Source organism: Caretta caretta, chromosome 5 (assembly GCF_965140235.1).
Source record: "Caretta caretta isolate rCarCar2 chromosome 5, rCarCar1.hap1, whole genome shotgun sequence".
NCBI classification, from domain to species: domain Eukaryota; kingdom Metazoa; phylum Chordata; order Testudines; family Cheloniidae; genus Caretta; species Caretta caretta.
In genome coordinates this window covers 51255796-51268781 of record NC_134210.1, presented here as the reverse complement: position 1 = coordinate 51268781, position 12986 = coordinate 51255796, and the positions used below count along the sequence as shown (strand labels likewise).

The 12986-nt window shown below is 44.6% G+C and overlaps 1 protein-coding gene across 2 annotated transcripts in view; it reads left to right on the top strand.

Annotated features, from left to right (window-relative positions):
• The window catches only part of MCCC2 (methylcrotonyl-CoA carboxylase subunit 2), a 102333-nt gene that overhangs the window by 35143 nt on the left and 54204 nt on the right, over positions 1 to 12986 (top strand). For both annotated transcript variants that reach the window (XM_048849922.2, XM_048849921.2), the window contains exon 7: positions 856 to 969. In XM_048849922.2, the coding sequence (XP_048705879.2) occupies positions 856 to 969 (114 nt within the window). The remainder of the gene's footprint in view (positions 1 to 855; positions 970 to 12986) is intronic.

Genomic DNA, 12986 nt, shown 5'->3' with positions numbered 1-12986 from the left:
CACTGCCTGGCATTTCTGTGCCTTCATCAGTGTTCCCCTTTTTTTGTTTTCCATATTACCACTTTGTTCTGCAAGCTGCTTTGAAAGGATTTACTTTCTTGTGAATCCTTTTTGAAACTGGAGCTGAGAGAAGACTTCACTCTAGTATCACAGGCTGCTATGGTTTTTTTTAATATATATACGTTTGTTTTTGGATTCATAACAATCCACCCATCTGGTGGTATCTGGGGACAAGCCAGTTCTTTAAAAACACCACTAAATTAAGTGTGTGTGTGTGTGTGTGTGTGAGAGAGAGAATACCTAGACTTCAGCTCACCATTAGAAATAAACATGACATCAATACCATATGAGGCAAAAGCCTGAGAAAAGAGGTGTGCTTTATGTTTTGCTATTAAGATCAACAAACGTGGGCTTTGTTGGTAGACTGCTTGGAGGAGCAAATTAATTCCCACTGAAATTGAGGCACCTCCTCGGAAAATGTCCTGCCCTTAGTCCTCAGATACTTAAACTGAGGGACTTTGTGCTTGTGTATATCAGCTGATCTCAGCTGTTGACTTCAGTGGAGCTGTGCTGATTTTCAGCAGCTGAGGATTTGGTTTAAATAATGGGAAAGCCCTCAGGTGCTAGGACTATGTGGATCAAAAACACATCTAGAGCGATTCCATGTAGTTTCCAAAGAAATGCTAAAAAAAATCAGAAAAAGGTCCTATCTGTTCTGCATGGACATTAACAATCCCATGTCACTTCTAGTGAGCCTTTGACAAAATCTGCACAATAGAGATTAGTGAACAGGTGCCTTTGAATTTCAAAGAGTTTAGACTGATTTGTTAATATATATTGCTGTTTTTCTTTCAGATAGCAGTGGTAATGGGATCTTGTACAGCAGGAGGAGCGTATGTACCTGCAATGGCTGATGAAAGTATAATAGTTGGCAAGCAGGGAACAATTTTCTTGGGAGGGCCTCCATTGGTAAGTACTCACATCTTTTTAGCAACATAATTTAAAACAATTTCTGCCTTTGCATGTCTGAAAATTTTACAGCTGTACAAGTAACTCAGCCTTTCTCTATGACCTGTTTTGCTCCAAAGAAATGAGTAACTTGGAATTATTAAGATTACTTTTGCCTTTTAAAATTTTAAATCAAACCTTTTCTTTCTCATACTTGTCTGCAGTAGCAGTATAACAAGTGTATAATTGAGATTATGTTAAGCTTTTCATAAGAGAGACGTAAACTATCCTGGCAAAATCACTGTTTGCCAATATAATTGCATCTACTCTAGGGCTTATACCGGCATAGCAATGGTGGTTAAATAAAATCACAAATAAAAAAAAATCACACCCCTAACTGACATAGTTTTGGTGGTATAAATTTTAAGTGTAGGCCTTAGGCAGCCAATTCTACTTTAAATTAACTACGGGATGCAATTTAGAAAAGAAGTTAAGATGTGGTATTTGCTGAATGTTAACTGTTAAAAAAATCAATAGAATACAATTAAATAAGGAATTAGGTTGACTCCCCACATTACAAGAGGCACTGGAAATAGATGACATGCTAAAAACACTAGATAAAATCTTGGCCTATCAGTGGGACTTTTGCCGTTAACTTCAAGGGGGCCAGGATTTAATGTGTAGGACCTTTTAGAACTAAGGGCTTGTCTACATGGGAAAGTTGAGCAGAATAGCTATTCCATTTGGATGCTGTATTTCAGAATAAAAGTCACTTCATTCTGGAATAATTTGTATGCTCACAAAGCACACTAATGATTCTGGAATAGTTTATTCCACAATAAACTATATTGTTAAACAAAGTGATATAATGCAGCACTTTGCTCTACTGCTCAATGGTGGGGTGTTTTGGGAACAATCTGAGGGGCTACAGTTGCCTAAAATTAGTAGACACCAAATATCTCTCAAAAGTGCTTGCATTTGAGTATGTAAAAATGGGGAAATCAGCTGTTAACTCTATTACTGATTACATCACACTACCCACTTCCTAGGGAGACAGTGATGGAGGACTCTGGTGAGGGAGTTTGCTTGTGGCAGCCAGTTAGGTCACAGGGAACATATAGCAATGTCATTTCTAAGTATAGCTAGATGGAAACAAGATTTATTTTTTTTTAATGAAAATTATTCACCCAACAGTTGTGCATGATTCCATAACATGATTCCTTCCAGCGCAAAATTACTGCTACTGGCTATTTTTTCACATTCTGTGTCATTCTGTGTTTATTTTTATGGCATTGTTCTTATTCCCAATGTCCACCCTGGCATTTGAAGCTATTCCCTTCACTTTAGTTTTATTTAGTCCTATTAATCAGGTATTTCAGTATTTTGTAAATTTACTTGACTCCATGTATGGGTAAGTTTATAAATCCTGTGAGGTTCAAAAATAAGCATATATAGTTATTAAACATATTTCTGTGTGAACTTGATAGTTGCTGAACGTTAACCATTCTTTCCAAACCTGTCAGCAGAAACATCGTTGAAATGTGTGCGTGGGAGGGACATGAAGCACAAAATCATGTTGTTGTTTAGCATGGGAAAGTATTTTCTATATTCTTCTTCAAGAGGTGTCCCTGTAGGTGCTCCACTCCAGGTGTTGGTGCATCCCTGCGCCTTCGCTCGGAGATTTTTACAGCAGTACTCATACTGGGTCACACACGCACAGAGCCAGCCCCCACGCTCTGAGTGTTCCTTAATGGTACGCGTGCGCGACCGGTCTCCTCAGTTCCTTCTCTACCATCCTTGGCCTTAGATGGAGCTCAGCAGACTCATTAGAGACTTTTCTCTTCCTTCATTCATATACCTTCCCTGTTAGTTAGTTTGTTGCCAATAGTAATTAGATAGCAATTTTCCTGTCTCTTTCTCTAAAACTACCCAAAAAAAAATATTTTTTTTCTTCGTTCCTGTCAGAGGCAGCCGCTTCCGACATGCCTGGTTCCCCAGGCTTTAAGCGCTGCTCTAACCGCAGTGATGCCATCCCTCTTTCGGATGACCATTCAAAATGTGTAAAATGTTTGGGGGAGTCCCTCATCCCCCCAAAATGTGCCCACTGCAGCAAACTTAAATCCAGGGCACATAAGGACAGGGAGCTGAGGTTAAAATTTCTCCTCCTTCAGAAATCTCTAGGGTCAGCTTCATGGGCACTGACTCAGCTACATGCCGCAGCCCTCCCACCTCAAACAAAGACAAGAAGATTGCAAAGAACCAGCACCCTCTCTCACCCGCAAAGGGTTCTTTGTGGGACAGGTCTACAGCCTCCCTCCCGGCGCTTCCCCAGCTGAGCACTTTTGACGTGCTGGGCTCCTCTGGCGCTGCACGAAACCCGCCTGCGGCTGCAGCAATTACACAAAGCTCCAGTGCTGAGGCTTCAGGCTTCCAGGTGCCTGCTGCTCGTGTGGCACCGTTCGGCACCGTGACAGAAGCGGTGCCAACACATGTTGACATGTCTGACCCCCCGCAGGCTATTCTTGCTCTCTCGGCATCGTCTCCCACTGAGCTGATTGGCAATGAAACAATGCTCAGGACAGCGGTGCAGAGGAACCATTCTTCATGGCAGATTCCTCTTGCACAGCCCTCACCTCACAGAGGAGCTCCAGCACCACAATTTACACAGTCAAGGGACCTGCTGGTGTCACCTATCCCTCAGTCACCCCTACTTAATGCCTACCTCTCTCCAAATGCTCAGTCAGGGTCTGGATGGCGTTCCTCCAGTGATGAGGAAGCTGGTCTGCAGGGGGTGTTTTCACCATATCGAATCTCCCATCCTCAGACCCCAATCAATAGAGGTCATAGAAAAATCACCTCGTCATACTCTCCGAATCCTGCCCCGTGGTGTGTGAACCCCTGGATGGCACCACCCATTCCCTTCCCACCACAGTGGCGATATTGGGCTCCATGAGCATCTTATCCTCGAGACCACACTCGCTACACCACCACAGCCAGGTGCAACACCTGCCTGCCATCGCCAGCTGACGAACCTGCCACTGACATAAGAGTCCAGGCAGCACCATCACAACTACAGGATCAGTCCTGACCTGCCTTCAACCCGGTAGAGCCACTTGTTACGCCTGATGAAGCCCTATTGCCTCCTCCGCCGTCATCTTCAGTCGACTTCTCAAAATTTCAAGATCTTTTCAGAAGAGTTGCTAGTGAGTTAAGAATTAGCTTGAAGAAGGTTCCTGAACAGCAGCATGAGTTAACAGTCATCCTGCAACCCTCTTCTTCCTCTAGGATTGCATTACCAATCAACGCAGCCCTTTTAGAACCTGCTACGGCCATCTGGCAGACTTCGGCTGCAAGCCTACCAACTTGTAAGCAGGCGGATCATAAGTACTTCATCCCTTCCAAGGGCTCTGAATTCCTTTTCACTCACCCAGCGCCAAACTTTGTGGTAGTAGACGCACTCAACCAAAAGACCAAGCACCAGTTTCCCTGCTCCACCCCATCTGACAAGAACAGTAAGCGATTAGATCTGCTTGGACACAAAGCATATACACATCTTCTATGTTACAGTTTCACATTGCTAATTATACTGCTGTTCTGGTAAAATATGACCACAAAAATTACAACAAATTCCGGAAGAAAAGAAACAACAGTTTGCGGCTCTAGTTTCTGAGGGACAAATCATCTCACTAACTGCTCTTCAAGTAGCCCTCAATGCAGCCAATACTGCAGCAAGATCTACAGCTACAGCAGTTGTCATGCGCCGAGGTTCATAGCTCTCCTCCTCTCCTCGAGAGGTCCAGAGTACCATTGAAGATCTTCCCTTTGACAGTGACAAACTCTTTGCCTCCACGACGAATGACATACTTCACTCAATGAAGGACTCAACAGCAACTCTCTGGTCTCTGGCAATTCAAACCCCTACGACCAGAAGGCGACAATTTAGATATCAACCTTATCAGCACCCATGTTACCCCACATACACCCAGCAATTCCATAGGTTACATGAGCAACAACAACAGCAGCAACACCAGAGATCCAGATACCAACGTCACCGCCTGAATTCTTCGGGAGCGTCTCAAACCCCTCCAACTAATAAGCAGATTTGAAGCCTTGGTCGAGGGTATAGAAAACAATGTTCCCACATCAGCGCTTACACCCCATGTCCCTATTTTTGGACACTGCCTACGCCCATTCTCCCACAAATGGCAAAACATTACCACTGACAAGTGGGTTATGGAAGTCATCACAATTGGCTGTTCTATCCCTTTCATATCTTTGCCTCCCACCCACCCTGCCCATTCCTCTTCAGGGACCCCTCTGACAAGCAACTGCTCCTCCAAGAAGTACAACACCTCCTTCTATTAGGAGCAGTGGAACTCGTGCCTGAACACAGAGGAAAAGGGTTTTATTCCCATTATTTCTTAACAGAAAAGAAACCTGGGGGATGGCGACTGATCCTTGACCTCAGGAGGCTCAACAAATTTATCAAAAAGCAAAAGTTCAAAATGGTTTCGCTTACCACCATAATCCCAGCACTAGGGCAGGGCGATTGGTTTTCAGCCCTCGACCTACAGCTGTAGCTCACGAAAGCTCATGCTCAAATAAATTGGTTAGTCTCTAAGGTGCCACAAGTACTCCTTTTATTTTCATATGATTATACATCCAGCCCACAGACGTTTCCTTCATTTTACCCTCTGCTCGACACATTTTCAATACAGGGTGCTACCCTTTGGCCTATCCACCGCCCCCTGAGTTTTTTTCCAAGCTCCTAGCCATAGTCACTGCCTACCTCAGGAGTGTGGTGGTTCAATACAAGACAGGACACGGCTTTAGGCAAGCAAGCAGGCTGGTCTGCTGATGGGATTACCCCTGTCAGCTTTTCCACCTCTTTTATTTCTCTCCCCCCTGCGCATCACATACCCCAACCGACCGCAAAAGGCATCAACAAAGGAAATAATATGACTTTGATTAATATTCCTATTTACTAGCCTCTATCTACTACAATCTTTATTCTCAGGCCTTGAGCTTCGGCCGAGGAAGCTTCCCACGGCTGATGTCCTTATTTTGACTTCCCAGATGGTCCGTGTTTTCATGGTCCATGTCCTTGGATAGAACAGAGCAATGTGTGCATTGCTCCTACACAACAGTCAGGGTGTGCCCTGACTGTTTCCAGGTGCATGAACGCTACATGAACCCTTCACAGGAGACAAGGGGTCATAATATTTCCTTACCTCGACGATTGTCTCCTCAAAGCCACAACGCTCAATGAAGCGCTTTGATTCATGTAGCTCACCATCGCTTGCTTCCTCTCCCTCGGCCTACAAATAAAAACAAATCTACGTTATCTCCTACCCAGCACCTGGAGTTCATAGGAGCATACCTCGATTCCCGGATGGGATTAGCATCTCTCCCTCCCGACTTTGCAACAGTCCTCAGATCACAGCTCGAGACTGTCTACAACTATTAGGTCATATGGCCTTGTGCACTTTCTTGGTCAAAAATGCATGACTATACATGAGGTGCTTCCAAGCGTGGTTGGCCACAGTTTACAGACTGAATGTACATGCTTTAAACAAGCCTCTATCCATACCCTTCAGAGTCAAAGACTCTCTCCAACCTCTGGTCTGGAGCCCCCTTTCTACAGGATGCTCCATCCCTCATAATGACTACCGATGCGTCCCTCACAGGGTGGGGTGCACACATGTCCCACCACACAGCTCAGGGGCTATGGTCTTCAACAAAAACCTCCTTACACATAAACGTCCAGGAGCTTCAAGCCATACGCAACGCCTGCTGTCATTTCCTCCCATTGATCCGGAACCATCATGTATGGATAATGACAGACAACGTCGCCTGCATGTTCTATGTGAACAGGCAGGGAGTAGCTAGCTCTCTCTCGCTTTGCACAGAGGCTATAAAGCTCTGGAATTGGTGTCTTGCGAACAACATCCAGATATCAGCCGCCTATCTTCCCTGAGCTATGAATACCACAGTAGATGAAATAAGCAGACGCTTTCCCTGGGATCACGAATGGGAGATAAACAACACAGTCATCTGCAACATATTCCACATTTGGGGATACCCAACCATAAACCTTTTCACAACTGCGAAAAACACAAAATGTTCTGAATTTTGCTCCAGAGCAGGACTGGGCAAATATTCCCTGGGAGACGCATTCATGATCTCATGGGATTGGGACTTACTATGTGCATTTTCCCTGATACCTGTCCTCCACAGAGTTCTGATGAAGATACAAACAGATCATGCCACGGTAATTCTGATTGCCCCATCGTGGCCCAGGCACCCGTGGTTTCCCTTCCTCACCAGAATGTCACTTCGCCCACCAATTTCGTTGCCCCTCTCTGAACCTCCTATCGCAGCAACACGGCCGATGTCTTCATCCCAAACTGTCCATGCTTCATCTCAAAGCTTAGTTCCTACATGGTTCTCCCAAGATGAACTAGCATGCTCTGAGCAGGTTCAAAGAGTGTTCCTACATAGCAGAACACAATCTACTCAAATCACTTATCTTCGAAAATGGAAGCGATTCACAAAATGGTGCTCAACTAAACAACATCCTCCTACTTCTGCGCCTCTTCCGCTCATACTTGACTACCTATTAGACCTCAAGCAATCGGGCCTTTCTTTCAGCTCCATCAAAGTCCACTTAGCTGCTATTACAGCTTTTCATGACAAGATCGACAACACCTCTGGCTTTGCTCATCCAATCACCAAACGTTTTCTTAAAGGGCTACAATCCCTATACCCAGACATTAACCCTCCTACTCCTCTGTGGGACCTTCACTTAGTATTATCATGCTTAACTCGACAACAATTCGAGCCCCTAGCCACTTGCTCCCTCTTACACCTCTCTATGAAAACAGCATTCTTAGTAAAAAGAAAAGGAGTACTTGTGGCACCTTAGAGACTAACCAGTTTATTTGAGCATAAGCTTTCGTGAGCTACAGCTCACTTCATTCTTAGTGGCAATCACCTCCGCCAGATGGACAGGAGAAAAAGCAGCTCTCATGACAGACCCACCTTATACGCTATTTTTCAAGGTCAAGGTTACCCTCCAACTACATCCCAAGTTTCTTCCAAAGGTGCATTCGTCATTCCACATCAATAAGCCGATACACCTACCAACCTTCTTTCCTAAGCCACATGCAAACTCTTTCTGAATCCACAATGCATAGATTAGATGTATGCAGGGCTTTGTCCTTCTATCTGGATAGAACCAAGCTCTTCAGGAACTCTTCCAGACTCTTTGTCTCCATTGCGGAGCGTTCCAAAGGGACACCTGTTTCTACCCAGAGACTTTCAAACTGGATTTCTGAGTGTATCCGACAGTGCTACCAGATAAAGAAAGTTACACCTCCTGTCAGCCTCAGAACTCACTCCATTAGATCTGTGGCTACCTCCATGGCTTTTCTATGCAAAGTACCTCTGGCTGGCATCTGCAAAGCGGCCACTTGGTCTTTTGAACACAGATTTGTTAAGCATTATGCCCTTACTCAGGACCCTCTCTCTGATACGCGATTTGGCAGAACTGTCATCTACTCCATTCTTACCAAATCTGAAGTCCCTACCTCCTTTAGGTATACTGCTTTTAAGTCACCTAGAGTGGAGCACCCACAGGGACACCTCTCGAAGAAGAAGAGGAAGTTACTCACCCTGTGCAGTAACTGACGTTCTTCGAGATGCGTGTCCCTGTGGGTGCTCCACTACCCACCCTCCTCCCCTCTACTTCGGAGTTGGGGTAGCCTCTGTTGTAGAGAAGGAACTGAGGAGACCAGTCGCACACGCGTACTATTAAGGTACACTCAGAGCAGGGGAGCAGGTTCTGTGCATGCGTGACTGGTATGAGTACTGCTGTAAAAATCTCCGAGCGAAGGTGTAGGGATGCACCAACACCTGGAGTGGAGCACCCACAGGGACACTCATCTCGAAGAACATCAGTTACTGCACAGGGTGAGTAACCTCCTCTTTTTATTTCAATGGAGATTTTTCAGTCTGAAGAAAAGAACAAAGTAATCAGCATAAACAAATGTAATAGTCAATAGCAAGTCCTGAATGAGGAAACTGTGCCATTTAGTGCAAATTGATTTGTTGTTCATTTCCTTTTAGAATTTCTGAGGCACTAATTATGTCATTTAAAATGAGTTAATCTAGTCTTTTTTTCCTTTTTGTACCTTGTAATAATCCTGTTCACCAGAATGGTAGCTTATTGATTATATGTAAACTCAGAACTTTCCTCAAAATTAAGGATTTTTATGTACACTTATTTTATCTGTCTTAATTGGAAAGATGATCAGGATTTTCTTGTGGACAATGGCATAAATGTGAACAGACATGTTACTTGAAAACAGAAATGTCAGTAAGACCAGATGGCTCTTTCCAGATACTCCATGTAACCTTTTATTGAGGGGAAAAAGCTTAGTAGGATTAAAAAGAAATAGACATTTATGTGGCTAGAGATAACATCCATAATTGTGTTAGGAAGGATAAATTATCAGGGCATAAGCCACCACTGTCTAATGGAAGTGATCAAGAAGGTTCTCGTATTGGCAGGTAATTCCATAACTATCTACTGTGAGGTTTGTTGCATCTTCCTGTGATGCATCTGGCACTGGCCACTGTCAGAGAGAACATTTTGGACTACATGGATCGCTTTTTGATCTAGGATGGCAATTTCTATGTTTGTATTGAATTAACAATTACATTATAATATATAAAAATCAGGTCCAAAATCTTTTATTTTCTTTTTTCACAGTCTAGCTTTCCATAATGATCAGTATAATTATAAATATCTAAATGAACTAAACACTTTTAAAAAACATTAAGTTTTAGATTATTCCCAGCCCCATCCATGTCAGATGGTCTTCACAGTGTGCTGTTCTCTGTCTCCATGGCAACTGGGGCACACCAAATCTTTGATGTGAGCATGGGCTTAGGATTCCCCCTCAGAAAGAACTGTCCAGAATTCTCTGCCTCTAAGCAGCATACGTGGCAGACTCTAAGTCTCTCTTTGGAGTGGACCTTTGACAAGATTTGTAAAATACTTTAATTCTCTCTGTTTCTTCTTTGGCTTTGAGGTTCTTCTCCTCAAAACTGCTAAACTAAAAATGTGTATCTTTTGGCTTTCTGAGGAGGATTTGAACCGCCACTCCCCTCCCACTAACAAAGAGCAAACAGGTTGTAGGGAAACCTGCTCCCGGCTGGCATGTGCAAGGTGGTCAGGCCGGCCATAGACATACTAACCCCCAGCCGGCATGTGGGTGAGGTCCATGACAAGGCAGGCAGGCTGCAGGGAACCAGGCTCCCAGCCAGAGAATGATCAAGGTCCATGGCAAGAGTCAAGCAGGCTACAGGGAAAGTCCTTTTACTGAGACCAGGCCAGAATCAGCGGTATAGAGACAGGTGTCTGATTTTCAGAGCCCCCCTGCCTCCTGAATTTTGGGGAAGGCAAGGTCCCCCCACAGCAACCAGGAGTAAAAGATTCCTGCCCCCAGCCGGTACAGGCAAGGTCTGTGATCAGATGGTTGAGAAGGTCATAACCATGCCCCCTTCCCACAAACCATTTTACCTGCAAGGCCTCTGCTGCTGTGATGGGGCCTTTCTGATACTAATGAGTCATTTTTGTCACCAGAGACTCTGGCTCACTTCTCATTCTGTGTGGATGTTCCCCAGTCAGTCCAGACCGAGCAGTAGGGAGCATGGGGCGAAATGATTCAGATCTCCTTTCCTAGGAGATGGACCTGCCTCCTTTTCCCTTCCAGCCTCCAGGGGTCCTATATTAGACCATAAAGGCTCAGGTCCTCAAAGGTTTTAAGGCTCCTAACTTACTGCAGTCAGTAGAGGTTTGGAGCCTAAACACGTTTGAGGATCTGGGCCAAAGTGGCTACTATTCTCCGTAGGGAGACATACAAGATATTTGTCTGCAGACTAATCTTTTCAGTCTCCCTGGTAACATGCTCTTCCCCTCACAGGGCCCCTTACCTCAGGGTTTGGCTCAGGGACTGGTGAAGGAAACTGCCCCCAAAAGGGGCAGTGTAAAATCTTAAAACCTCTCCTGAGAGATTCTGCCATTTAGATCCTCAAAAGAGGAGAACTTTGTAAAGCAGGGGCTTTCGATGAGATATCTCAGCTAAGCTTCCCAGAATTAAGCACAAATGGGGCTCTAACTTCACATGTGCTTATGTTTTTAGAAAATGAAATAACGGCAAAACTCTGTAAAATTGAAAAAGATCTGTGCAGTTCAACTAGTTTATGAGGGTGTCATTAAGGTGGAGTGGGAATTCCCTATCAAGATCTAATTGTACCTAATATTAAACCTGCTTCAGCCTCATAACAGAAAGGGCATAGTCAGATCAGCCAAGGGAGTATTCCTGCAAAAGCAACAGAGAATAAGAGCAGCAATTAGGCTAAAGCTGGTGTGACAAAGTTCGTTCTCTACCTTGGTGGGTCTTGCGCTTATTGGCGAATTTGCTCGCCTCGGAGATTCATGGCAGCCCTCAGTTTGGCCGTTTTCATGAACCCACAGTTCAGGTCAACTTCTCCTGTGTCTGATCAGGAGTTGGGAGGTTTGGGGAGAACCCCGGGCTTGCCCTCTACTCCGGGTTCCAGCCCAGGGCCCTGTGGAATGCAGCTGTCTAGAGTGCCTCCTGGAACAGCTGTGTGTCAGCTACAACTCCCGTGGGCTACTTCCCCGTGGCCTCCTCCCAAAACCTTCTTTATCCTCACCATAGGACCTTCCTTTTGGTGTCTGATAATGCTTGTACTCCTCAGTTCTCCAGCAGTACGCCTTCTCACTCTCAGCTCATGGTGCCTCTTGTTCCCAGCTCCTCACACATGCACCACAAACTGAAGTTTTAAACCCAGGTGCCCTCATAGGCCTGTCTTAATTGATTCTAGCAGCTTTTTGATTGGCTACAGGTGTTCTAATCAGCCTGTCTGCCTTAATTGTCTCCAGAAAGTTCCTGATTATTCTGGAACCTTCTCTGTTACCTTACCCAGGGGAAAGGGACCTACTTAACCCTGGGGCTAATATATCTGCCTTCTATCACTCTCCTGTAGCCATCTGGCCTGACCCTGTCACACTGCATACAGGAGCCTTAGCCGTGAGAGTAATGACTGTAGTGTCTGTGCTCACCTGGAGGCCACTGTGAGCATGCGCCAACACCCAATCTCCCTACTCCAAACAAACAAACAAACAAAAGCCCTACTCCATAATATCTCCTTTAAACAAGATTTTCCTGGCAACTTTTTCAGGACGGTTGCTTTACCTGACTGACTTTCTGTACATTCAAAACTTCCAAAGACATGGCTTGGGGGTAACTGTAGCGCCACTTGAGGGAACTGGAATTGCAGGCTACCATCCGATATACTACCAAATATTTTGTTGGTAAGCTCTTTGGAGAGAATAGAGACAAAAGTCACTGAGGCACCTTTAAAAGTTGCTCTTGATTCCGGGTTTCCCAAATATTGGCAGATCCTGCACTCCATGAAAGGAGCTTCAGGGCACGCCTTCCTGTGTGGGTGATTGTCCTCAGAAAATGAGTGCTTGAGATAGTTAGGGAAGGATATTTGATAGAACTCACTCATTCTCCGAGTGACAAGTTTATCCTTTACTCAAGGTAAATTAAAATAAACAAATACTATCAACAAGACCTTTGTAGCATCAGAAGCTGAAGGATGCAATGATCACAGTTTCTTATACTGGAAAAATACAACACGTTCTGTGGAGAGACTGGCATTTTGGTAAAAGCACAAGATTCTATGTAGTACAAAGAGAAACAATGTCATGCAGCCCATTTTAGATCTCGGGTCCCACAACAAGTCCATAAGATGGTCAATATTCCATGTGGAAATATTGGGCATTATCTTCTCAAAACTTCAGAACATGAAAATAAACCTCCTGGAGATCTACTGAAAATAAGATTGGGGAGAGTCGCCCAGAAATACTTTAGTTTTTGCTACAGTAAGAAGTACTTTCAATACAGAACACTTCTTTTTTGGACTCATAACTTCTACACGGT